This window comes from Rhinatrema bivittatum, chromosome 3, assembly GCF_901001135.1.
Source record: "Rhinatrema bivittatum chromosome 3, aRhiBiv1.1, whole genome shotgun sequence".
In the NCBI taxonomy this organism is placed as follows: domain Eukaryota; kingdom Metazoa; phylum Chordata; class Amphibia; order Gymnophiona; family Rhinatrematidae; genus Rhinatrema; species Rhinatrema bivittatum.
In genome coordinates this window covers 369,996,444-370,024,109 of record NC_042617.1, presented here as the reverse complement: position 1 = coordinate 370,024,109, position 27,666 = coordinate 369,996,444, and the positions used below count along the sequence as shown (strand labels likewise).

At 45.5% G+C, this 27,666-nt stretch overlaps 1 protein-coding gene across 1 annotated transcript in view; it reads right to left on the bottom strand.

Moving 5' to 3' along the window:
- Nucleotides 1-9: 9 nt before the first annotated feature.
- The window catches only part of LOC115087862 (pentraxin fusion protein-like), an 82,954-nt gene continuing 55,297 nt past the window's right edge, over nucleotides 10-27,666 (bottom strand). The window contains exons 7-9 of the mRNA XM_029595528.1: nucleotides 12,197-12,354; nucleotides 7,135-7,182; nucleotides 10-1,078 (exon numbers count right to left, since the gene is read on the bottom strand). Coding sequence (XP_029451388.1) covers nucleotides 381-1,078; nucleotides 7,135-7,182; nucleotides 12,197-12,354 — 904 coding nt within the window. The 3' untranslated portion in view covers nucleotides 10-380. The remainder of the gene's footprint in view (nucleotides 1,079-7,134; nucleotides 7,183-12,196; nucleotides 12,355-27,666) is intronic.

Here is a 27,666-nt window from a genome sequence, read left to right as displayed (position 1 = left end):
ATTAACCTACTGCATTGCGGGCCCGGGAGAGGTGGATGGGCGCACATTAGGAAGTGGGTGCTCAATCATGAGCGCCTGTTTTTCGCATGCCGATATTGCATCAGCCTAAAGGTCTGTAATTGTTGCCTGCCCATCGCTCCCAGTCCCTGAGAATGCCAGGATAAGGAGACAAATTTGGAATTCAATCTGGGCCTCCTACATTGCATCACTGTGGGCCATCAAGCTGCCCCCTAGGTTTGAAATGTTAAGATTTCCCCTACTAAAACTATTGTCTTCACTTAACTGATTTTTATCAGGAAAATAGGAAAGCACACTTAAAAACATATAAAACATTGAAGAACAATTGACACATTTTTGTTTTAATCAATTCCCACTTTGTGCTAATCCCCAGCTTTTTCGAAGTCAGAAGAATTGGTGAGATTATAGTGTACTAGCTGGTTATTGAAGCTCCGTTTTCTGTAGTAGTCAGTTCTGGGTTGCACTATCACTTGTCCCTGAATTTCGTAAGACAAGGTTCGCCAATCCAGGATATTTGCTTTGGGAATCTTTACACCTTTATAGATGTTCAAGATAGTCTGGTCAGATAATATGTAATCCCACAAATAAAGATCACGGATTTCCCCCACAAAACTTTGTTTGATATCAAACCCCCCCCCAAAACCATCCTGGTCCTGCCCTATCATTACTATGCCCCCTGACTGGATGCGGTGCCCCTTCCTGTAGACTTTTCTCATTGATTTTTGACCATCAAACCAGAAAGCCGTAATGCCAGAATATGACGCCCATGTTACACAAAGGTGGTTCCCAAAGGTGCTGAGTTTCGGTAAGCTAAAAAGTGCTCCTTTCTCACTGCTTCTCAAGTAGAGGGAGAGGCGTCCATCCTTCTCTCGCCAGAGGTTGAGTTCATCATATTCCCCAGTGTGGTAAGAGAAGAGGATGATTTCCCTATGTACAGGCAGTTCTGTTGCCAGGTTCATGCAGAGCGTGAATGCTTGTAGCTGCATGGGTTTCGATGGAGACAGGAGCACGTAACTGTTTTCCGTTTCCTCGGGGAAAATCAAGGCTTTCCTCTTAAGACCTAATAGAAAGGTGCATCGTTAGATGGGCTGTTAAGTAGCTTTGTATTGTGATTTGTGAAACCCTCGCTTAGCAAAGGTTGGAATTTGAACAACATCATAACATCTGGGCTGTGCTGATTCAGATTTCTGGTATAGGGGCCCACAAAATACAACCTGCATTTCAAAGGCAGCACAATGTGGAGCCAAACACTAGGATGACTGTTAAAGTCTTGGATCCTGCAGGTTATCACACACATCTGGCAGAAAATAAGCAAGCACAATGAATGTGTGACCACATTTATATATTTACTTATTAATTATATTTATTTATTACATGCCTGCTGGCCAAGACATCCAGGCATGGTACAGTGTAAAAGCTTGCCCAAGACTTGCGCTGCGGTGTTACAAGTCTACTGCCCCAATCAAGTGCCCCAACTGTCCCTGGAGCAGTTTCTCTCAATTAAAATAAGCACAAAATGTTTGACTCAGATGGCTCTTCAGCCATAGAAAATGGATGTGAAATGCATATGTGAAAACTCTGTAGTAATACATTTTGTTGAAAGAAATCCAACAAAGTGTGATGAGGCTAACAAATATTTTAATACTCACATCTTCTAAACTATTAAGGGCCTGATTTTAAAAAGCATTTACTCGAGTAAAAACCAGGTTTACTGGAGTAAATTCACTTTACTTGAGTAAGTGGGTTTTTGAAAATTGCTACAATATATGCCATTGACTTGTCTATAGGATTTACTCACATAAGTGCACTTTACTTGAGTAAATGGCTTTTGAAAATTGCTACAATAGTAGCTACATTTACGCATGTAACTCCTTTTGAAAATTACCCCCTAAGTGTCCTTCCTCGGGCAAGGCTACTAGTTCTAATTATTTGACAGTACCATTTCTGCTTTATAGGATACAGTATATCCACAGCCCCTGGTTTCCTGTGATGCCATGGAAAGGGTCACGAAATCTGGCTTTTGCTGCAGAATTTACTGGTTCCAGTGGGTTTGCATTCATGGGAAACTGGGGTCAGCCACAACCGGAAGGATCCAAGCTAAGAGCAGCGAGCGGGTGACTGGCTGCTCTTAGCTTGGCTGGGCATGCACATGTGGGAAACATCTCTCCTTCCCTTACTTGATCCTTCTTCCTCCATGCCAAGCCCCTATTTGTGGCCAATCCCTCCTTTCATAACCATCCAACCCACTCTGCTGGCCATCAGTAGGATGAGAGTGGCACTGCTTTAGGCTGTCTTTGTCCTCTGCCGCCTGGGAGCAGACTAGCAGTTTGAACCGTGCAAGATACCAGAGATCTCTCTATAATGGAGGAATTGGGGGTGAGAGAGGAGATCAGCTGGGGAGGAGTGGGGGTGAGAGAGAGGATCAGCTGTGGCTGGGGGGGGGGGGGGGGGGGAGAAAGGGGAAAATCAGCACCAGATGGCATAAGAGTGAGTGAGAGAGGACTAATATCAGGGACCAAGAGGAGAGAGTAAAAGAGGGGAGCGATGCCAGTGTGTGGGTGAGTCTGTGTGTCTTTTAGAGAGGGGAACAGGGATGGTGTGAAAGAAAAAGAAATTTGAATGGAGGGAAGGAAGGTAGAGACAAAAACTAGGGATTGATGGCAGCAGGGGGAGGGGGGGATGATAGTAAAGGCAGGAGGAGGAGAAAGAAGCAGAGGGGTGGGAAAGTAGTGCAAGCTACCAGTGCTGCTGTCAGCATTACCATCTGAAAGCAATGTTGGTAGCTTACTCTTCCAGCATTCTTGTCACAGCAATGGTGAAAGCCATGGGGATTGTTGTAGGAGTGCACTGCGATCCCGGTGCGAGGCGGAATATCGGAGGGGTGAGTGGCAGGGTTAAGGTTTGGTTGGGGGGAGGGGGACAGAGGGAGGGAGCATTACTTCAACTATTTGGTGAATCAGGGACGGAGCAAAGGGAGAGGAAAGGTGCCCGGCGATCCCTATCGCGTTTCATTTGTAAAGCATTTTTGGGAGTGGGGTTGGAGGGTGCTGGAGTATGTGGCCCAGCGGGGCCCATTTTAACATATTGGATAGGGTTTGGGATTCAGGCCACATACTTACTCCTCACTTTTTTCTTACACACTGTGCCACTTTTGATTATAGCTGATTAAGTCTAAAGTCATCATCCACATGCAGTCTAAAGTTATCCAGCTTACTTAGCTGGATACAGCTGAAAATTGGTTAAGGTAGCTGGATAATTTAGCTATGTCCCGAAACACCCCTGTGCTATCCAGTTAAAATTTAGCCAGATGGAGACAGGCGAGGAGAGGAAAGGGGTGAGGAGGCATCTCGGCCCCATTACCTATTGCTTTTGGCATCTTTGGACTGTTGTGGACCCCAGCAGTTCAGGAGAGAACTGTTTCCTGCTCCGGACCCGGCGCACCGCTGACGTCATCAATGTGCGGGACCGGTAGGTCTAAAACCGGACCCCCCAGCGGTGCGCAGAGAGGCAGGCGAGGAGAGGAAAGGGGTGAGGAGGCATCTCGGCCCCATTACCTATTGCTTTTGGCATCTTTGGACTGTTGTGGAGCCCAGCAGTTCAGGAGAGAACTGTTTCCTGCTCCGGACCCGGCGCACCGCTGACGTCATCAAGGGGCGGGACCGGTAGGTCTAAAACCGGACCCCCCAGCGGTGCGCAGAGAGGCAGGCGAGGAGAGGAAAGGGGTGAGGAGGCATCTCGGCCCCATTACCTATTGCTTTTGGCATCTTTGGACTGTTGTGGACCCCAGCAGTTCAGGAGAGAACTGTTTCCTGCTCCGGACCCGGCGTACCGCTGACATCATCAAGGGGCGGGACCGGTAGGTCTAAAACCGGACCCCCCAGCGATGCGCAGAGAGGCAGGCGAGGAGAGGAAAGGGGTGAGGAGGCATCTCGGCCCCATTACCTATTGCTTTTGGCATCTTTGGACTGTTGTGGACCCCAGCAGTTCAGGAGAGAACTGTTTCCTGCTCCGGACCCGGCGTACCGCTGACGTCATCAAGGGGCGGGACCGGTAGGTCTAAAACCGGTCCCCCCAGCGGCGCGCCGTCATCGCCGGCGCGCGGCTTTGTGCAGCAAGTAAGGAATACATATTTCTTCGTTTTTGCTTTGATAAGTCTGAAGAGCAGTGAGTAATTTTTCTCTTTCCTTTCCTGTTCCTGTCTCCACTCCATGAGCCTAGGATTAGAAATTATTCAGAGCTAGTTCATAGAGAAGAAAATCAGCTAGATTTATAATTTGTTATGCCCCATACGAAGAGGAAGGCCCGAATAAGGGAGGCTTTATCTTCGTCTCCATTACCCGGGATATCCCAACCTCAGATTTCCTCTTTCTTCATGACCTCAACAAATACACAACCGGAGGAAAGGGCCGCTGTAGTCACGGATTATGAATGAGAATCCGTTTCTCAGGCCGAAGCCATCTCATTGAGCCCCGGTGCTCCCAATACCCCATCCCCACCAATAATATTAAGAGATGGTATAGGAGATTCTTCTTTTAAAGAGAATCCCCTTGATGTAAATATAGTAGGTAATACAGAAAAGGGAATGGGGAGCCATGCTGCAGAGGGAAGTGAGGAAGACACCTGAAATGAGAATAATTTTACCAGTAAAGACCTCAGAGGTAACCATGGACACATTCTGGGCTGCAATTAAATTACTTGAGACAGCAATAATTAAGCTAACTAATATTAATACAGAATCTCAACATAAAGTATTAGAAGTAGAAAAAATTATTGTTACCCATAATGATAAATTGGAAAAACAAGAAGAACGTTTGGTAAAAGTGGAAAATATTCAAAAAAACTTAATCAAGACAGAAATGCTGAATGAGAAAAAACTAGAATATATGGAGAACAATTTAAAATACTCTAATTTAAGGATACTAAATTTTCCTTTTCAAAAGATTATTTCTCCTCGAGAAATGTTTAAGGAGTATTTGATACATATCTTGAAAATGCCAGAACAGGCTATTCCGGCACTAGCAAAAATTTACTATATTCCTAAAAAGTTACCAATGGGAAGTAAGCAATCAGAACAGTCCATGAATATTTCAGAGGTTTTAGAAAACAACTACTGAAACAGAGATATCGGTGAGAGAAACTTTATTTGTTTCATTTATGTTTCCAACAGAAAGAGACACAGTATTACGATTATTCCTACGTAAAAGATTGCAGAAATATCATGGACAACAGATTTGGATGTACCCAGATCTGTCAAGGGCAACTCAATTAAGGAGACAAGAATTTCTTAAATTAAAAACTGATATCTTAGCTAGGAATGCAAAGTTTTTCTTACGATATCCTTGTAAGTGCGAATTATGGTATCAAGACCATAAATATGTATTTTATGAAGTTCTGGCATTACAGGCGTTTCTTGAAGCACACCCTCAAAATGTAGCAAGTGGATGAGAGCAAAAATTTAAATTTGTTGTATCTCTGATATTTCTTAGGAAAATTTTGTAGAATATTATTTCGTTCTATTTAATTATTCAATGGCTTACGGTTTTCCTTAAAGAATAATACTGATATATTGATTATAAAACAATTTCATGAATATATGTAAAGTTAAGGTTATTATGTATGATCATATTTCAGTATAAAGTAATAACTTTGTAGTTATAATTAATGTATAACTTAAAATTAAAAATTAAAAAAAAAAAAAAATTTAGCCAGATAAGTGCCCCCAATATTGAAAAGCTGGCATTTAGCAGGAAAACTTACAATATTCAAATACCTTACAATATTGACAACCCCCCCCCCCCGCCCACCCTAGATTTGGGGGGGAAATCAGGACCTGGCTATTTGTGCAGATTTATGGATTGGTCTATGGAGAGGAAAGATTGGGTTATGGGTTCTGTGATGTGCATTTTTATTTCTGTATAGTTCTAATGAATATATATTTGATTGTTTTTGTTTTTATGGAATCTGCTTTGGGCTTTCAGGGATATTGCAGAATATCAAAAGAAAATAAATAAATTAATAAGTAAATAAATACATAAGTATTTTATTTTGTCATTCCTAAGGTTTCTGATATATAGTTGTTATATCATTGCAAACAGTAATCCTAATATACTGTATTCATGCATGTCTAATGTAAACTCATATGACTCTTTATATGCAGCTTACTGCAACCTTACATTATTATTCTATGGGGACGAGACTTCAACTATATTTTTGATAATGCTATAGGTTGCAAATATGCTAGGTACATTAGAGATCACCCGGGGTGCTGGGGCCTTTAGATACCTCAGCAACATTAAAGTCTTCCAAATAAAGATTTGCTTTTCATTCTTTGACAGAATTGTTTTTTAATTGACCAAACAGCTTGTACACTGAGTACCATCCTGCACGAGCGAATAAGGAGCTTGTCAAACTATGCCCCCCCCAGTGTTCTCGGAGTTTATTACAAGTTGTCCACAATCCTTCTATGTGGCATATATTCTATTATATATCGAGATGTTCATTACCTTTCTAGATAATCATATATGAAAACTCCAAGAATTGAAACACATATTAGGAGTCAGATCTATAAGCTCAATTGTCTGGGGTGTGAACATTGGTGTGAACTTGTGGGTCACATGCTGACACAGCCTTTCATCCTTATGAGGCACATAAAACAGGCAAATAAAAATAAATAAATAAATGTGCCAGTTGCAATTAGTTAATGAATGCTTAAGTATGAAAAAAGATGACTTAGTACATGAGATTTTGAAACTTGTCACCTAAAATACTAAGAAAACTAAATTATCAGAAGAGGGCATTTCTCCAATTCCCTATGTATTAAGTGAAAATGTTCAACACAGGTAAGACATAAGAGCTTATCTGAATACAGGAGGTTCAAGTCCCCAGCCTGGTTAAATAATGAGGAGTTTATCCCAGTTAGCTCCTAGAACTAGGGCCTGATTTCCTCTGCATCGTTCCCACAGGTACAGAAAAACCTTTAGTGAATGGACTCTAAATGCAAATATTCTGCATAATACTGAGTAATCTCCTGCTCACACATTTCATTCCCTCACCACTGCCCCACTAATGCACACATGAGTTAAGAAAACTTCCTAAAAAATTAAATGTAGGTGTTACCTGAGCCACTGTAGTTCCTCTGGGGAAGGATATATTCAGGGGAATAAGCTAAGAAGAACGAAAAGAAAGTTATAATCTGCTCTTAACACCGTAGCATAATGTTGGCACCTTTTGTTTTGGTGTACCAAGTCTGCCTACCATGACACTTTATTTGATTTGACAATCTTCCTTCCCTTCTCCTTACCATGTCTTGATTTGATCTTGAGTCTTTTCCCTCTCTTCTCCTTACCATTTCTTCCTGTCTGCCCCGTGCATGCTTGAATTCTGTCATTGTTCTGCCTCCATTCTGCTAGTAGGTGACTCTGGGTATCTAGAACTCTCTAAATAAAGCAGGGTTTCCGCATAGTTCATAAAACACAGACTATGCTGCCAGGTAAGATGTGTAAGGTCCATCTAGACTGGCCAATTTCCTTTCCTCTTGCAATACTGAAGACTCCACTTGATGGCTGGCTTTGCTTCCTCATGTTTTTGCCTACATTACCTCCACTGGGAGTCTGTTTTAGGCATCTACTACCCCCTTCTGTGAAAAAATATTTCCTAATGTTACTCCTGAATCTACCCTCTTTGATCTTCCAGTCCTAACCCTTTGTTTTAGAAATTCCTTTCAACAGAGTACCATGTGCTGCTTGTGCGTTATTTATACCTCTGGAGTATTGGAATGCTTCTGTCATATCACCCTTCCCTCCTCTCCACTAATTCCTTAATTCATATGGAGCAGACTCTGCGCCACTCTAGCACCCATTGTTTGGACTACCAGTACTTTATATCTTTTTGCAGATGCAGCCTCCAAAAACCTGGAAATATAAGATCTCACCAATGATTTGAACAAGGGCATTATTTCCTTCACTTTTCTACTGGTATTGGTTTCCTCTGTATAGTCTAGAACTCCTCTGGTTCTGGACACTGAAGAGTTTTGCAACCTAGAGGTCAACAGATTATAATCATCTTGATGTGACTCCTCTATGCTGCACATAAGGTATCTCAGACTCCATTGTGTACTGCTCCTTTGGGTTTCTGTACCCCAAATGCACTACTCTACACTTTTTCTGTATTAAATCTAAGTAGCCAAACACTTGATCCTTCCTCAAGCTTTTGATCCTTCCTCAAACACTTGATCCTTCCTCAAGATTATTCATTTAGTCTACTCCATTTTGCGTGTCCACCCTGTTGCAGATCTTACTATCATAGTGAAAACTTCTGAAATTTCCAAAATGCCTTTCTCTGTCAAACATGGGACAGTGTTTCAGACTTATTAGTCCTTCAGTGTACAGTCACCAACTGGGAAAGGATTAAGTTTATCAGCGGGGAATGAGATAAGTTCATCATTGAATACATTTAGAGACATTGTTGATTCATATTATTTTACTTGCAACAAAAAATGAAAAATATTTATTATTGAAACCAGCATTATGACCTATGATTAAGTATAAGGCAGAGAACAAAATTATGTGAACAACATTATTTGATGACACCTATTATGATGGTCACACAATATAATATATTTCTATATGTGGATATTGAGAGATGAGGAAGATTGTAAAACAATGTCCATGTGAACTTTTGACCTTTGCAACTGCTTCTTCTAGGTCTTTTCTAACTACTTTTCCTTAGTCTATCATAGTCTCCCATTTTAAAGTTATTTGCTACTGCAGGAGCTTTACTTAATGTCCTCCCTCCAGTGATTATGGTCACTATTGCTAAGCGGCCCCACCAGAATAACCCCTTCCACCAGGTTGTGCTTTCCACTGAGGACTAGATCTAAATTAGCTGCCCCTCTGATTGGTTCTAAGACCATCTGCTCCAGACTTCTAGCATTTGCATACAGACTTCGTTTTGGTTTGTATTGTATTTATATTTGTATACACAACCTGCTTATTAGCAGAAGACACAGGTAGTGTTGAGTCATTGACATCTGTGCGCTCTTTATCTACATCCATCTGTGCTTCTTCAGCTTTAACTACAACCTCTCTACTGGGATATTCTAACATCTTTGTTTTGCAAGCATCCTTGGAAGATATATCCCTCTGAACAATGCAATTCTGAGCGACTATCAGCTTTCCCCCATGGTCCAGTTTAAAAACTCTATCTCCTTTTTAAATGTTAGCCTCACATCTGGTTTCCACCCTGATTATGGTGGAGCAATTTCTAATAAATTTAAAACCATCTTCCCTGCACCATCGTCTCATCTATACATTGAGACTCTGTAGCTCAGCTTATCTTGGGCCCTGTGCATGGAATGGGGACAATTTCTGAGAATGCAACTCTGGAAGTTCTGGATTTCAATTTTCTACATGAAAGCCTAAATGTAGCCTCCGAAATTTCCTTTCTGCACCTTCCTATATCATTGGTACCCACATGTATCACAACAGCCAGCTCTTCTCCAGCACTCCCTAAAATCCTATGTGATGCATGAGTTCTAATACCTTTGCACCAGGCAGGCAAGTTACTAAGCAATTCTCATCCCCACCAGCTACTCAGCTATCTATAATCCTAATGACTGAATCACCAACTGCAATGGCAGTCCTAACTTCTCCCTCCTTGAAACACACACCTGGAGACACAGAGGATAAGGCATTATCTGGAAGGCAGGACTAGATACAGGATCACTTTCTGCCACATCAATGTGATGGTCTCCTTCCAGGTAACCCTCCTCCTCCAAAGAAGTTCAATGGCAAGTTACTAGACTGGAGATGGGACTGCTCTACTATGTCCCTGAGGGTCTCCTCTATATACCACACTGTCTGCCTCAGCTCCTCTAGGTCTGTCATTCTGGCTGCCAGAGATCAGACTTGTTTTCTTAGAGCCAGGAGCTCTTTCAACTAGGTGTACACATACATCCTCTCACCACCAGCTAGATAATCATACGTGTGGTACTCGGAGAAAAAGACTGGATAGACCTCATCTCACTACTGGACTTCTGAAGGCATCTTAATATTACCGAGTTGTTTAAGGATTTAAAGCCATTTGGGCTACCTATTATCCTTAAATTTCCCTGCAAATGTTTGATTACCTATCAGAAGAACAAGTTTGTGTTTTCTGATCCATTACACTTGGAAACATGTATTCATGATAAAGAAGTAGCAAAGTGATCTTGGTATTGCTTTGAATACATAGATTTGGTGGTGAGTGTAGATAAATTTGGCTTGCCTAATATTTTTTTATTACTTTCTCCCCTCATTTCCTATAATGAGATATTTTCTTTTTGTTTTTTGTATGGTTATATTTCTTGAGTTCAATTTATTTGTAAACTCATGATTCTTGGGTGTAAATTAATTTGATACAAATGATTTAAATGTCAATAAAAATAAAGTGTAAAAAACCTGTTTAAGAAGTGGGCACGTCAAAATCTAAGGGGTAGATTTTCAGAGGGTTACGTGCATACGTTAGGTGCGTAACTCCCGAAAACCTACCCCAAACCGCCCCTGCGCGCGCCGAGCCTATCTTGCATAGGCTTCCGGCGTGTGCAAAGCACCGGGACGCGCGTAGGACCTGGGGCTTTCCTGGGGGCGTGTCAGGGTCGTGTCGCAACCAGCGCGTCATCGGGGGGCATGTCAGGGGCGTGACGCGACCAGCACGTCATTGGGGGTGTTCCGGGGGCATGGCCATGGCCTCCGGACCAGCCCCTGGACCGGAACATGGCGCGCAGCAGCCGGCCAGGCTTGCGCAAAGTTACGCCTGCCTCGAGTAGGCGTAACTTGTTCAACAAAGGTAAGGGGGGTTAGATAGGGCTGGGGGGGTGGGTAAGGGAGGGGAAGGGAGGGGAAGGTGTGGGGGAGTGGAAGGAAAGTTCCCTCCGAGGCAGCTCCGATTTCGGAGTGTTCTCGGAGGGAACGGAGGCAGGCTGTGTGGCTCGGTGTGCGCAGGCTGCCGACCCCAGATTTTAGCGGCTACGTGCATATCTATTGAAATCCCGCGTACTCTTGTTCGCGCCTGGTGCGCGAACAAAAGTACGCATGTGCGCAAATTTATAAAATCTACCCCATAGTGTTCTAAAATTTGATTATGTGTCAGTTTGTCAATGATGAGAAATTTGATCAAAATTAGTCAGTTACTAAAAACAGGATTAACTGCACATTGTTCTATATCACTTATTGACTCTTATTTTAAAGATTTTCCTCCTAAAGAAGGTAATAACCCATACCAAAAAATGTAACTGGAGTGGGTAGAAGATGGGGAGCATGGGTTGGAAAAAACACAAGTGACTATTTGCCCAGGAACTAATTCTTTCACCTGCTCAGATAAAGCAAGTGGCCTTTGAAAATGTATAAACAGAATTAAATTCTAACCTTATACTACATACAGAATTAAATTCAAGCTCTATTTTCCCAGAACACTCACAATTATGAATTAGAATTAAATGTTAACCTTAAACTACACACAATTAAATTAAAGCTATGTCTATTTTCTCAGAATACTCACAATTTTAAGCTTAGAATTAAATGCTAGCCTTAAATTACATACAGGATAAATTCAAGCTCTATTTTCCAGAACATTTGCAATTGTAAACTTGGATTTAAATTGTATCCTTAAACTTTACACAAAATTAAATGCTAATCTTGAAATAGCACACTTATACATAGAGTAAGAGTTTTACCCTAAAACAATTTTTTTTTCATGATTTAAGCTTTCTTTCCCAGCAAATACAACTTTCCCCAGCAGATGAAGTTTCTGCAGTCAGCACGCCCTCAAGAGAGAGAGATGAGGGAATCAAACAGAGAAAGGCAGTGAAAGAGATGGATCTGTAAAACAAAAACAAAAGATAACAGGAGAGAGTGAAAGAAATAGGAAAAGGACATCAACAGAGGGAAAAAGACATCAACAGAAAGGTCTAGAATAAAAGATAGCAAAAGGGCAGAAAGAGAAATAAAAGTTAAAAAAATGAAATAAAGGAAGAAGAACACAATGTAAACAGAGATGGAAATTGATGGGAAGCATGAGAAAGAGGAAAGAAAAAGAAACAGATTAAAAAAGAGAAAATGAAAGAAGTTTAATATACAGTACAGGGAAAATCAGAAAAACAAGGAACATGAGGAACACTACATGTTAAAACATTCAGGCTTACTGGAGGCATCTTCTGCAGGCAGACCAAACACTTGCACTTCACAGATGGAGAGGTGCTCTGTTCGTCCTGGGATCCCGACTGTCACATACCGTCCTTCCATCCCGTCACACTCGAATGAAAGTGTTTCTCCATGATCCATGGAGTGAATTGTACCACATCTAGGAATGGATAGAGCCAATATTTATTTGGGTATCACACCTTTCCTCAACTAAGTTGGGGATTGGGAAAAAAAATGCAGTTTCTGTGGCCTGTTTCATGACTACACAACTCCGACTACACAACTCCGACTACACAACCCCCTCCGACTACACAACTCGTCAAGACCAACAAGAGATGCATACAAGGGTTCGCTACAGGTACCACCGCCCAAATCCACCAGACACAGCACACTAAGAGACCGAGCTTTCTCTACAGCCATCCCACCGTTATGGAACTCCATCCCCTCAAATCTCAGAATAGAACCATGCATCTCAACCTTCAAAAAAAGACTAAAGACCTGGATATTCATACAAGCCTTCCCGGACGCTAATTGATCTAACTCTTCCAAGCCACCCCCATTCTCCACCTACACCATGGTTAACCTTATCTTCTATCGTTACTCGTGTGAATAATAACCTGTCCTTTCTCTTCTAAGCCAAGTTCTTAACACCCTGTTATATGTAACTGCCTTTTCAGCACCATTGTTATAGTTATGTTTACTATGCACCCCTGTTCTATGTGAACCAGCATGATGTGACTGCTGTCTGGAATGCCGGTATATAAAAATTTGAAATAAATAAATAAATAAATAAATGACGATCTTTTCCCATAGACATAGATTGGGAGAAAAGTCTTAATCAATCTGGCCCTAAATAGAAACATAGAAACAGAGAAATGACGGCAGAAGAAGACCAGACGGCCCATCCAGTCTGCCCAGCAAGCTTTCACACTTTTTTTTTCTCTCTCTCTCTCATACTTAGTCATAACAGTTAGTAATAAGGATTCAATGGTTATTATTCTGTACCGAACCTAGCGGATAATATTTAGCCACTGGTTGGCTTACAGAGTTGGTCAGATGAACTTATCTGCTAACTTTGGTGGGATATTCAGCAGCAGCACCATTTAATATACCCTGGCTAGCATTTAATCCTGTGGTAGATTTTTCAAGATTCTGTGACAAGTATGTGGCAAATTTGCATAATTTTGTATAAAGTTTCACACCTCTGGCTGTGCAAAAAACGTCTATTTTGTATTGAAACTCATTCATATTGTATATTTTTAAACAATATTTAAACTATATACAAATAAAAATGTAGCAAGCAAAAAAATCAACAATTTATCAAGTTAAATCATATAAGTTACAAACTTTTAACTGTGAAATGCCACTTTTGTTTTGAATTTAAATAGTGCACCCATCTTTTTAATATCTTATTGAGAAAGTCCTTGTAATCTTTCCAAGTGAAACCCCTTCACAAGAGACAGAGGTTTGAGCATGCTAACATTTAAGTGAACTGCAGCAGACAAAAAAAAAAAAAAGAGAACAATGCAGCTATGTAACTTGAGCTGCCAGCCCAGGAAACCAAAAATACCCCTTACTGTGAAGGTGCTTAACTGACCATTGAATAGATGAGTCACAGATTCAGGCAGGGGATTTGCATATCACAGCCCCATGGACAACTGCTGGTAATTTTATAGGAAATATCACTAAAAATCAGAGGATTCAAACCCATAGTTATAGAACTATGACTGGGAAAGGGATTTATGAGAAAAATTTACAGAAAAACAGTCCTTTGAGGTAGATTTTCACCCTAACAAGGGTATTCAGACATGTGGGTACCGAGCTCCCAGGCAACAGGAGGGATGGCCAGGCAGGATAGAGGACCATGTACATGTTCTCTCTCCATGGTCCTGCCTGGGTCTTGGCCTTTTGGCTGAGAGGAAGTGACTCATACAGGGTCAGACAACAGTAACAGCACATGACTGGCCATGAGCTTAGCAGAGCTAAAATCACTGAAAGCTAAGACTGTAAGGGTTAGAACCACTAACACTAAAACAGCCATGAGCCTAGTGGAGCTGTACACCCAAGCCAGGGAAAACCTTCCTACTGAGGGAGGAGAACTGAAGGATAGCAGCAGGCCTGGAGGTGGAGTGGTCCCCTCCTTGAGTGAGGGAACCCCCTGTGGCAGATCTGGAGATCAAGTGGTCCCCCTTGGCAGTCCTGGAGGTGGAGTCAGATCCCACAGAGGGCATGGACCCCAGCGTTGCCACGCATCTCTCGGCAAAGCAGACCTCTCAGCAGAGTGGAAGGAGATGGTTTAGACACAATGGACCCCTTCCCCCAGGCCAACACTGCCCACCAGCCCAGTGGCATCTTTTCACATGAGTGAGACATGGGAGAAAAAAAGAAGGGGGGAAGAATAATAACAATGCTTGAGTAAGCGGGACCACTTACTCAAGGACAAGCAGAATGGTAGTCCTCACATATGGGTGACATCATCAGGATGGAGCCCAATCACGGAACACTTTTGGCAAAGTTTCTAGAACTTTGACTGGCACCTACTGGGCATGCCCAGCAATGCACTGACCCTGCATCCAGCAGGGGTCTCCCTTCAGTCCCCCTTCAATCCCCCTTCAGTCTTCTTTTTCCGCGCAGCAGTAGCCACACGGGTTAAGGATCTCTCTAGAGATTCCTGACAGGAATTTTTCTCACGGAATTTCATTCAAAAATTTTCAAAAAATTCTACCCCATAGGGGTCCCCCTATCGATATACATACTCCGCGGTCAAAAGGTAAGGTTTTACCCTTGTTGAGGTTGATTCCCGTCGAGTTATCCCTTTGGGGCCTACCGGCCATCGACCGCACCGCAGCTAAATTTTTGTCGGAGTCATGGCATCGGGTTTTAGTCAGGGCCCCAACTGTACTCGAACAATGTCCAACCCACACTGGGTCTGTGTTATGTGTTTGGGGTCCGACCATGATGTCCTAACTTGCACCAAATGTGCCCAAATGATACCGAAGGGCCGCAAGGCTCGTTTAGACAAAATGCAGTTTCTCTTTCAGTGGTTGTTGAATCAGCCCAGAAGAAGGCACGACGTTCAAAACCTCATTCCTCCATACCTCCAGGGAAGGAACAAAAATCCCTGGATGCTTTTGGCAGGCAGGTCTTCCATGGTTCAATGCTCATATCTCGCATTGCCTCTTACAAATTATACATGACCCAGTATAACAGAGACCTTTTTAAGAGGATTCAGGATTTCTATGATTCTTTACCAGAGCAACTCCAGGCTCAACTTCATACTCTGGCTCAAAAATGTTGCGATCCCCCCTGCTGCTGCGCTACAGGAGGTCTCTTACCTTCCTCCAGAGGCCGCCTTGAAGCCAGGGCCTCGCCTGTGTCCCATCCGGGACTTGCTCCAGGGCCTGAGAGGCCTAGCTGTGCCTGTGGCTTGCATGCCTCTGCGTTTGGACTTCCTGTTTGGCGACGCCCTTCTCCTAGGGGCTGGCCCGCAGCTCTCCACCTGACTTATAGGACCAGCGGTGGGCGGTCCTGGCAAGCTCCTCCCAGGGAGTTGCCTTCTGCCTCCAGTATTTAAGGACTGCCTGTTCACTTGCAAAGGGCCTTCGATCAGGCCTTACAGTTGGCTGTAACCGTGCTGATCCAGGTCTTCCATGGTTCCTAGTCTAGTGTCTTTGCCTGATGTCTGCTCCTGTTTCTGCCAGCCGAGGGGGCTTCGGATGTGAGTATCCCAGCATCGGAGTTCCTGTTCGCCTGGGTCTTCCCCGCACCCTCCTTCTCAGCGTGGTCCGCGACCAGCCTTCCTGGGCTGTGTAGGGCGCGTCTGGGACAGGGTGGTCCGCGACTCAGTCCCACGGGTGGGCTGAGTAGGGCGCCCTGATGGACAGTGCAATGTTTCCGTCCAGCCTTGTCTACAGTGTCTGCTTCAGCCCTTGTCCGGATGTCTTCCTGTCTCTGCCTTGACCTGGTTCCTGAGCCTTCTGTCCTGTTGGGCCCTGGAGTGGCCAACAGGAGGGATTCGTCCCACGGGCTCTTGAGCTTCTGCCAGCCGAGGGGTCTTCGGATGTGAGTATCCCAGCATCGGAGTTCCTGCTCGCCTGGACCTTTCCTGTGTCTCGCTTCAGCCCTTGTCCTGATGTCTCCGTCTTGCTTCTGCCTGCTTCTGCCCCGTCTGATGTCTTCTGTTAAGGACTCTGTCTGCCCTCGCCTCTGTCCGGCCTGCTGCCCATTGCCGTTCCCTGCGGCAGGTCCGAAAGGGCCGGGAACAGTCGGAGGACCGTTCATTAGTCAACTTCCCCGTGTTGGCTACCATGGGCATGCAGGTCCGGCTGAGGGTCGGACTCCCTGCTTCTGTTCCTGCCTGCCTCGCTCACCATGCCTGCTCCGCTCACCTCCCACGGTGTGGCCTTGGGCTCCTCCTGGGGTCCTGCCGTGGCCCAAGGGCTCACCACCCACCCGAGACGACCGCGCCCGCGCGCGCTCGTAACAAAAAAGGCCTGGATGCTGGAAAGCACGCGGTCCGCGCTGTGAATGATATCTTTGACATTGCCTTTAGAATGTCGGCAGCGGGCATTAGTGCGAGAAGATGGGCCCGGCTCAAATCCTCGGACTTAAGAGCAGAAGTCCAAGACAGATTAGCAGATCTACCCTGTGTGAGCGAAAATCTCTTTGGAGAAAAGATCCGAGAGACCGTGGCGCAGTTGAAGGACCACCATGAAACGCTGTGCCAGCTTTCTTCTGTGCAGTCTGAGTTTCCATCCGCCCCTAAGAGAACTTTCAGGCGTGACTCTAAGCGGCTGGCCTACAAGCCAAGGAAATTTTATCCTCCGGCTTCTAGAGGACGCCCTTCCAGACCTTACCAAAAAGTCAATCCAGGCAGACTCGGCCTCAAAAGTCTCAGCCAGCTTCTCAGCCTGGACCAGCGTCGGGATTTTGACTCCTTCCTAAAGAGTGTAAGCCAACCTCCTCTTCCATCCATACCAGTCGGCTCTGCCACTTCAACAGCGTTTGGCATACAGTCACCACAGACCAGTGGGTACGTACAGTAGTCACTCAGAGTTACCACCTAAATTTCCTGACTGTTCCAGTTGACTCTCCACCTTGGCTGGCGTGGGGGACGTCCGACCACTCTCCCTTGCTTAAACAGGAGGTCTCTTCCCTCCTCAGATCCCGAGCAATAGAACCAGTGCCCCTTTCCCAGCAGGGCCAAAGGTTCTATTCCAGGTATTTTCTAATATCAAAAATGTCAGGTGGCATACACCCGATACTGGACCTTCGCGCCGTAAACAAATTTTTGCAGAGAGAAAAATTCAAAATGGTAACCTTGGGCTCTCTACTTCCTCTCCTACAAAGAGGAGATTAGCTATGCTCTCTAGATCTCCAAGACGCTTACACACACATCTCAATTACTCCATATCATCGCAAGTTCTTGCGATTCCCGGTCGGCCCTTGTCACTTCCAGTACCGTGTACTACCATTCGGCCTAGCGTCCACTTCATGAGAATTCACCAAGTGCCTGGTGGTGGTCGCAGCCTTCCTCAGGAATCAGGATGTGCATGTCTACCCTTATCTTGACGATTGGTTGATAAGGGCTCCAACTCAGCAGGATGCACTAGCTTCCCTGCATCTTACTATCCACACCCTGATCTCCTTAAGGATTCTAATCAACTACCCAAATCCAAGATAGTTCCATCCAAAACCCTATCCTTTATAGGGGCCGACATAAACACTATACAGGCGAAAGCCTTCCTCCCCCAGGATAGTGCTTTCACCATAGCCTCTCTGGCCCATCACCTACAGACTCGAGCATCTTCAATTGCTCGTCACCTCCTCATACTTCTGGGTCACATGGCGTCTTCTGTGCATGTCACTCCAATGGCTCACCTAGCCATGAGAGTGATGCAGTGGACCCTAAAATACCAGTGGATTCAAGCTTGTCAGCCAATGTCCAGCATAATCCAGGTTACCAAACAGCTCCGTCTGTCGCTAGCCTGGTGGATATGTTATGCTCAGGCTTGTGGACCCTTGGGCCGACGGGAGGATGGTATACCTTAGAAGGAAGATCCGTAGGTTCTCCCGTTGGGTGGCGAGGCAGGACAGAGGATGCGACCAGCTGACCCTCGGCACTGGAGACTGAGGCGACTGTGGAGGCAGACGAAAAGTCGTGGCATCAAGGAAAGGAACTATGTCTTCACCCCTGGAAGTCCGCGGTCCCCCCAGGAGGAGCCCGTAGGGACCCGGACCGCTGGGACTTAGGCGGACCTTTGAGAGGTCAAGGAGTCGTGAGTTCGGTGCAAGGGCTAACTGGAGCTTCACCCCTTGAAGCCCGCGGTCCCCCCGGGAGGAGCCCATAGGGACCCGGGCTACTGGGACTTAGGTGGGTCCTTGGAGACGATGGTCCAGAAGAAGTCCAAGATCAAGTGCCAGAGGGTCGTCGCTTACCAGTCCGAGGACTTACACCGAGGAATCACCACTTGCCAGTCCAAAGTCACACACCAGGAATCACCGCTAGCCGATCCGAAGTCAGGAACCAGGAACACCAAGACAAGACAGGAACAAGGATCCGAAGTACACGAACTCACCAAGGCAAGCAGACCTGACTACGTGGGACGTTGCCAAGTCGAAGAATGGGCAGAGGAAGCTTCCCTTTATACTTCCTGTACTCTGGCCCATTAGAGACAGCTGTGAGTAGTTAAGGGGCCTGGCCCCTTTAAATCTGTGGAGGAGGCGCGGCCTCGCGCCTAAAGATGGTGGCAGCCATCTTGGATTTCCTCCGCGGAGGAAAGCCTGCAGAACGCCGTGAGGGAGGAGCGGGGACGTCTCTCCACCTGGCGGCCAGACCGGGGACCTACGCCAGGGCGACAGGCACCAGCCCAGGGGCATGACTAGAAGTTGCCGCGGCGGGTCGCCACCGCGGGTGAGGTAGGGGGCCATGCCCGTGGCCATCCAGGGGCGCGGAACACAACAGGATGCACCACTCCAATCTCATTCAAGGCCTTCCATTTCAGGCTCCAGAACCTCAAATTACCTTAACAACAGACGTTTTCAACCTTGGCTGGGGCGCACATGTAGGCGACCTGCAGACTAAGGGAACCTGGTCTCCAGAGGAAACCAAATACCAGATAAATTTCCTGGAGCTACGGGCGATCAGATATGCCCTCAAGGCCTTTCAGGATTGCCTATCAAACAAAACCATCCTGATTCAGGTTGCGATGTGGTACATCAACAAGCAAGGGGGAACGGGCTCCTACCTCCTGTGTCAGGAAGCTGCACAGATATGGGCATGGGCCCTTTCCCACTCGATGTACCTCAAAGCAATCTACTTGCCAGGAGTGGACAATGTGTTGGCAGACAAGCTGAGTAGCACTTTCCACCCGCACGAGTGGTCTCTCAATCCCACAATAGCGGACACGATATTCCAGCGCTGGGTTTACCCTTGCATAGACCTCTTTGCATCGGTCTACAACCACAAAGTAGACAATGTCTGCTCTCTCATTCGCAGTCACCACTCACAACAAAGAGATGCCTTCGCCCTCTCCTGGACCAACGGTCTCCTTTATGCGAACCCTACACTTCCTCTCATTTCAAAGACTCTCATGAAGCTCCGGCAGGACAAGGGATTAATGATTCTAATAGCTTCCCACTGGCCACGCCAGATGTGGTTTCCAATCCTCCAGGACCTATCAGTACGCTGGCACATTCTCCTGGGGACGGATCCCCTTCTAATAACTCAGAATGAAGGGTACCTGCGTCACCCCAACCTCCAGGCTCTGTCTCTGACGGCCTGGATTTCAAAGGTTAGTACTACAAACTCTTAACCTTTCAGAGTTGGTATCCCGAGTCCTGGTGGTTTCACGAAAGCCTTCAATGAGAAGGTCTTATCACTCTAAATGGAACAGGTTTATGATCTGGTGCACTTCCATGTCCATAGACCACTTCACTTGTTCCACTGCGAGGTTCCTGGACTATCTCTGGCACCTGTCAGAGTTAGGCCTAAAACCTTCCTCTATTAGAGTGCATGTTAGTGCAGTATCTGCGTACCATAAGGGTAGAGGGAATGTCTCCATTTCAACACAACCCTTAGTATCGCGTTTCATGAGAGACTTACTCCATTTAAAACCTCCACTGCGCCCTCCGGCCCCTGCTTGGGACTGAATGTGGTTTTGGGACGGCTCATGAAACCTCCGTTTGAGCCTCTCCACTCCTGTGATCTCCACTATCTCACCTGGAAGGTAGTTTTTCTTCTTGCGATCAAGCCCGCTCGCAGAGTTAGTGAATTACAAACATTAGTTACCTACCCGCCATATACTAAAATCCTGCATGATAGGGTGGTACTCCACACTCAACCTAAATTTTTACCAAAGGTAGTGTCGGAATTTCATATCAATCAATCTATTATTCTACCTACCTTTTTTCCCATGCCCCATTCCAATCCTGGAGAACAGGCTCTGCATTCCCTTGATTGCAAATGTGCTCTAGCCTTCTATCTAGAACGCACGTCAGCCCACAGGAAATCCACTCAGTTGTTTGTTTCGTGTGATACCATCAAACTGGGAAATCCTGTGGGAAAGCAGACCCTCTCCTCCTGGTTAGCGAACTGTATCTCTTTTTGCTACCAGCACGCAGGCATTCCGCTTCAGGACCGTGTGAAAGCACGTTCTATCAGGGCCATGGCGACATCAGTAGCGCACCTCCGTTCGGTGCCGCTTGCTGACATATATAAGGCTGCTACCTGGAGCTTTCTCCATACTTTCGCAGCCCATTATTGCTTAGATAAGGCTGGCAGACAAGATTCCATCTTCAGCCAGTCTGTTCTACACAACTTATTTTCAGTTTAACTTACCAAACTCCTTCCGCCGACCCGTGTAGGGTTCCTAACCAAAATCTACCCCTGTTGTTGTGCCTGTTGCACGTCTTTAGGTGCATTTGGTGCTTTGCTCGGGCATCCTCAGCTCGGTACTCATCCATATGTGAGGGCTACCAGCCTGCTTGTCCTGTGAGAAAGCAGAGTTGCTTACCTGTAACAGGTGTTCTCACAGGACAGCAGGATGTTAGTCCTCACGAAACCCATCTGCCACCCCGCAGAGTTGGGTTCGTTTACGTTTTATTTTATTTTTCCACGTACTTTTTACTAGAACACGAGACTGAAGGGGGATCCCTGCTGGATGCAGGGTCAGTGCATTGCTGGGCATGCCCAGTAGGTGCCAGTGTTCCGTGATTGGTCTCCATCCTGATGAGGTCACCCATGTATGAGGGCTAACATCCTGCTGTCCTGTGAGAACACCTGTTACAGGTAAGCAACTCTGCTCTATAGATGGGTGTATACTGTGGGGGCAAACAACTCCAAATTCCCAAATATTAAATGTTCTTGCTGCCTTGTAGAAATGTATATATTTGTGTGGCCTGAGACTATTAACCACAAGTAGATAAGTGTGCTGTTTGTTGTCCTATTAGCAATGTACATAGTCATGTATATGCTTATATAGTCTAATAAACCTGTATATATTTGTACATACTGCCAGCCTCCAGTAATGCCCCATGAGGTAAGCGGTTACACAAGTATATGCCCTCAGTGTCAGCTGTTTGTCATGCTGTTAATTACACAGAAAGATATCTGCACACATATTGGCAACAGACACAAAAAGGGGTTGAATTAGCGCAAGCTGAAACTTGTCAGCAGCAGTGCCAGTCATCAAGGTTTCTATGAATTAAAATTAATGTTCTCTCTGCCAGCTGTGATACACCACTGTTGCAGACTTGCAAAACATACTCAGGTCTTTGTAAATGGTGTATAATTGGCCAGGTGCAAAAACTTTTTATAGGGAACTCATTCTATCCGGGAATTATATCAAGATCATCTTTGGCTTGATGAGAATTTAAGTGACCTTTGAAGGATCAAACATTCTGACTGCTTTCTCTGTGCAATCCAACTTCACCTCCTCCGCTTCATTTCAGGAGAGAAGAAAGGGAGGTGGTGGTGGTGGGGAGGGAACAGAAGGTTCCCTGCAGGCTGTTTGCGAGGGGAAGGGCTGGAGCAAGAGCAGAGAGAGAGATGAAGCTGAAGGTAGGTAGGCTCTTTTATAGCTTTGTTCAAAATATTGAATTAAGAGGTGTAAATGTTTTCAGCATTGTTGATTTTGTGGCAGATTGCAAAATATGCAGCAACATGATCCTAAAATTGCAGAAAGCTAGGGCACAGAATATATTCAACTATCCAAAAGATAGCTGGAAAAGTTTACATACCTAGCTACAAGATTACTCCAAGGCATGACCAGAGTTAGCCGAATAAGTTATCTGGCTAACTCTGAATATTGGTGTTAGCTGGATGACTTATTTGGCTCACTTAACTCCACCCCGTAATGACTCTACTGTTACGATGCTGTTCGCGGAGGCCATCCCACGAACAACCTCTCACCTCTGCTCTGGCCAATGCCGCAGGACTTCTTTGTGCGGCCTAGGCCACCCCAGACTGCCGCTGCCGGGATTCATCTTCACGACAGAAGAGCCACTATTGCTGCCACTTGCCAGCTGGATGCTGGTCCTGCTCTTCCCGTGGCAGAAGAAGCCGCTGCCGATGTTCCTCTTCGCAGCCCTCGTGCCACTGCCAACTTCTTACACCTCCCAGGCTTCTCTAGGTGTGCGCGTGCACCTCTGCTTTACATTTAAAAGGCCTGCGGTGGGAAAAGCTTGCTGCCCCAACAGATGATGTCTTCACTCTCTGCCAGGTTCAGCCCTATAAAAGATAGCTTTCACTCCTCATGTCCTTCGAATTGGATCTCCATGGGCATCCATGATTTGCTCCGGTCTAAGTCCTCCGTGGTCTTCTTTTGTCTAGATGGCTCTTTATCTGATGTTCCAGATGTTCCTGGTCTCCTTTGTCTGATGTTCCTGGTCCTGTTCTTCATTGGAGCTCCTTCATCGTCTCTTCGGTGTCCTGATGTCCCATGTCCTGATGTTCCAGATGTTGCTTGTTCCGGATGTTCCATGTTCCAGTCCTGGTCCTGATGTCCTCATCTCCGCTCTTCATCCTGCTTCCAGGTTTCCTGCTTGTCCACCTTTCCCGGCATGCCACTGTCATGGTCCGTGACCAGCCCATGGGGGGCTGTGTAGGGCGCTTCGTGGCACAAGGCCTGTCTGCACATCTGCAGCGCAAGTCTCTGGAAGGCCCTTGATTTTAATGCCAAGGTCTGTTCCTGAATCCGAGTTCCGGTCTTGAATCCTGAGTCTTGAATCCTGTTCCCAGTCTTCGGCGTACCTGCTTCCGTCCATGCCCAAGACTCAAGCCAGAACCTGCTCCACTTCAGCGTGGTCTGCGACCAGCCATGGGCAGCTGTGTAGGGCGTGCTTCGGTGCAGGCCTCTCCTGAATCTTCGACATGTTTCCGGTTCCAAGTCTTCACTTTCTTGCCTGGAGTCTGCTTTGCTTCCGGCATGGTTCGTGACCAGCCATGGGCGGCTCAGTAGGGCGTGCTGCGGTGTAGTACTCAACCTGTACCAGTGCCTGAATCCTGAAACCTTGTCTGAGTCTTCCAAGTTCCTCGAGTCCTTGTCTGAGTCTTCCAAGTACCCCAAGTCCTTGTCTGAGTCTTCCAAGTTCCTCGAGTCCTCATCTGAGTCTTCCAAGTTCCTGAGTTCCATGTCTCGTCTTGTTCCTGCCCTCAGCCTCCGTGTGGCCTCACGCACTTGTTGTTCCCAAGTGGCGGGTCCGGGAGGGCTACCGAGTGGCCGGAGGGCTACTCTTGAGACCAGCATTGCGTTGCTGGGTCTCACTGGTGCGTGCAGGTCCAGTGGAGGTTTGAGCCTGCCTTGCTCCAGTTCCTTGATGTTCCTGTCTTGATCCTGGTCCAGTTTTGTTCCAGCTCTGGCTAAGCATTTCCTGGATAAGTGACAGAAATATTTAAAAGTCGGCATTTAGCTGAATAACTCACAAGTTATCTAGATAAATCCCGCTAAATATGGCCCCCCTGATGGCCCAGTAAAAATTTTTAGTATTACCCCTACCCTTAGCCTTCAGCAGAGATAATCCAGTATTTGCACAGACTCCTCAGTGCTTCCTCTCATTGAAGAAATCCATGAGACAAAGAAAGGAGAGACTGAAGGGAAACTTTCACTTCATAGCTATTATTATTATTAGTGAGGGTGCAGCCCATGTACATAATTCACCCAGCTTCCTCAGTAGTCAATTCCAGAAGGCACCAGACCACAGCTCGAGCCTGAGCTTCTCCCACCTCATACACCCAGAGCAGCTAGCCAGGTTCTGGGGAAGTTGTAGCCCATCTGACTACTTCTCCTAGCTGCCTCAGTAGCAGACTCCAGAATGCACTAAAACCATTCTCAGGCCTGAGCTGCTCAGGCTCTATACTCCCTGAGCAGCCGACCAGGTGCTGGGGAGGTTGCAACTCATCTGCATACTTCTCCCAGCTACCTTGGTGGCTGACTCTGGAAGACACAACAACTCATCTCAGAGCTGAGCTGCTTCCTGAGAAGTCAGTCAAGTATTGGGACAGTGGCAGTCCATCAGCATACTTCTCCCAGCTGCCTTGGTGGTTGACTTCAGAAGCTATCACAACTTACCTTGGGCCTGAGATGCTCTTACCGCATGCTCTTTGAGTAGTCAGCCAGGTATTGAGGAGGTGACAGGATACCTGCATAATTTTCCAAGCTGCCTTGGTAGACTTTAGAAGCCAGAACAACCCACCTTGGGCCTAAGTTGCTTTCTGGTCATCTAGCTAGGTACTGATACAGTTGCAGCCCATCTGCATACTTCTCCCAGCTGCCTTGTGATGAACTCTGGTAGATAATACAACCCACGTTGAAATCTAAGCTGATCTCACCCTGTGCTCCTTGAGCAGCTGGCCAGGTACTGGGAGGTTGCAACCTATCTGCAGGCTTCTCCCAGCTGCCTAGATGGTCGACTCTGGAAGTCATCATAACCCACCTCGGGCTTGATCTGCTCCCACCCGAGATTCCCTGAGCATCCTGCTAGATATTGAAGAGGTTGCAGCCCATATTTCTCTCTGATGCCTCGGTGGTCAATTCCAGAAATCACCCTAACTAGGGCTGGACTGGGATATGTTGGCAATCAGGGCAAGCTAGTGGTTTGGCACCCTCCTAGTAATTTGGCACCCCCCCAAAAAACCCACTGCAAACAAAAATAGTACAACAGATACAATCTGAATACTTAGAAATCCTCACCTCTCAAAAAAATGTACTCCTTTAGAGTAGGAGCACAACAGACCCGGATGGTGAGCCATTCTTTTAACAAAATAGGGCAGTGCAGATAAGAAGGAAAACCTCACTCATTCCCCTTCCAGAGTCCCCAAGCCCAAGCATCTACCTCATCCTTCCTTACACACAATTAAAAATTATGGGCTGCATTTTCTAAGTTCGCAGAACTTAGAAAATCCGGTGGTAACGGGGGGCGGTCCTGCGCTAGCCGGCAGCGATCGCACCGCCGTAGTGCGATCGCTGCTGGCGTTGCGCTGAATAACCTCACCATAAAAGGTGTAGCTATTCGGCACGAAATAGGCAGCGAAAAGGCTCCTTATCTTTTCGCTGTCCACGCCGTCCTCGCAGAGTCGGCCCTAGTGATGCCCCAACTCCTCCCCGATGTAGGTAGTGCAGGCGTGCGCTACCTTCGCTAGCTGGTAGTGCAAGCATGCGATAGCCTTAGAAAATAAGGCCCTATGTATTTATAATAACAGATTTCACATGAAAAATAATATTCAGAGTACATTCATCTGAGGTAAATAATGTGGCCTATAAATGTTTTAATAAATAAGAAATAAAATATCACTTATAATATGTATATTATATTTATATGTACTGCTACAGTGCCAACTAGAAAACTTTGCATAAAAGCAACAAAGACTCTTCCAACTCATATGGTATGAGAGCTATTGGAATGTGCCATGGGCATGTGCTTGGTCCTCAGAAAGCCTTGAGAAAACAGAATTACAATGCAGTAAACTTTCTATATCAAAACAGCACTAACTGCCAGTACGCAAAATGATAACAACCTTGCCTATGAAAAGTCAACATTGCAAATATTACAACAGCACATAAAATACCAATATACACCTTATTAGGTAAAAAAATAAGCCAAGCTGCTATGGATCCCTACATAGAAACTGCACACTAGCAAAATACCTCACACCTTAATCACACATGCAGAACAACACAAACTCTCAAATAAGAATAAAGAGACCATAAAATATAAATAGAACCCATGTAGGCAAAAACTGAACTGGAAACTGCGACAAGCCAAATTCTGTATGTAGTGCAAGAATGAAAAAACAGAAACATTACCATTCTTCACAAAACAATAAAATAAAAAAATATAAATATCAATAATAGCAGTAAACCATACTAATAAAAAGAATAATTAAAAACAGCTAGACAGTAACTTTCAAACCGTCTTGTGGGCGCACTTTGGCACATGTGTTTGGCGCACGCCCAGATATACAGAATTTTATAACTTGTATGCACGTTATAAAATTGTCTGACCATGAGCACGTATGCACCCAATTTTAATTAGGCACCTGCATAGGTGCACAAATGCTGCTTCTACTATATAAGTCGGGGAACTTTAAAAGGAGTGTGCGTTCACACCATTGCCAGCTTCATCAGTTCATCGCCCACCAGTTCACCCAGTTAACAGAGGTCCTCCAAAACTCCCTGGTTTGATAATCTGTACTCCCCCCAGTTACCTCAGACTCTTAAATCCCCTCAGTTATGGCTAGTTTATATATATATATATTTTTTTTTTTAACTTTCACCTCCTCCATATCAGAAGTAAACTTACATGGCACTGGACTTGGGCGCATGCCCAGAAGTGTATGTAGATATGTGCGCATCTCTTGGCCACACCCTGAAATGTCCATGCCACTTCCAGAAAACGTCCACGCCCTCCCCTTTTTCAAAAACTTTTGAGATGTACACACAGCAAGAGATATCTGGCTGGCTTTTAATGTTCGGTCTGCAAGCGCCAACCCAATTTGAGCGCACATCGCCAACTTGATGCCTGTGCCGAGCTTTTAAAATTTACCTTCCAATGAATAGATTAACATCCAATAATTAAAAACTCACATAAACATTTTCCAAGCAACAAAGGAATGAACCACGTTTGTAGGGAGGTACAGAGATTAGTGCACAGATGTTGGGGTTTTGACTCCCCCATCTGGGAGCAGCAGATGATATGTGATTGAGCCTTTATAAACTCCTGCCACCTTCTTAGGGTGTGGACTTTTGTTGGATTTTTAGTTGACTTCAGTGGATTTAAGCTGTGCATTTTTGGTTAATCGTTCACAAGGCAGGATGTCCCTGCCTCCTGTTAATTATTTTGCCAATTTATTTAAGAGTACTTTATTTGCCCTTTTGAGGGTCAGCCCTTCTCTCTGACTTATGTTGGCTTACTTACTTTTTTTGAGTCCATTTAGAAACCTTTTCTGTGAGAGTTTTGGCACCCCTTCTCAGAG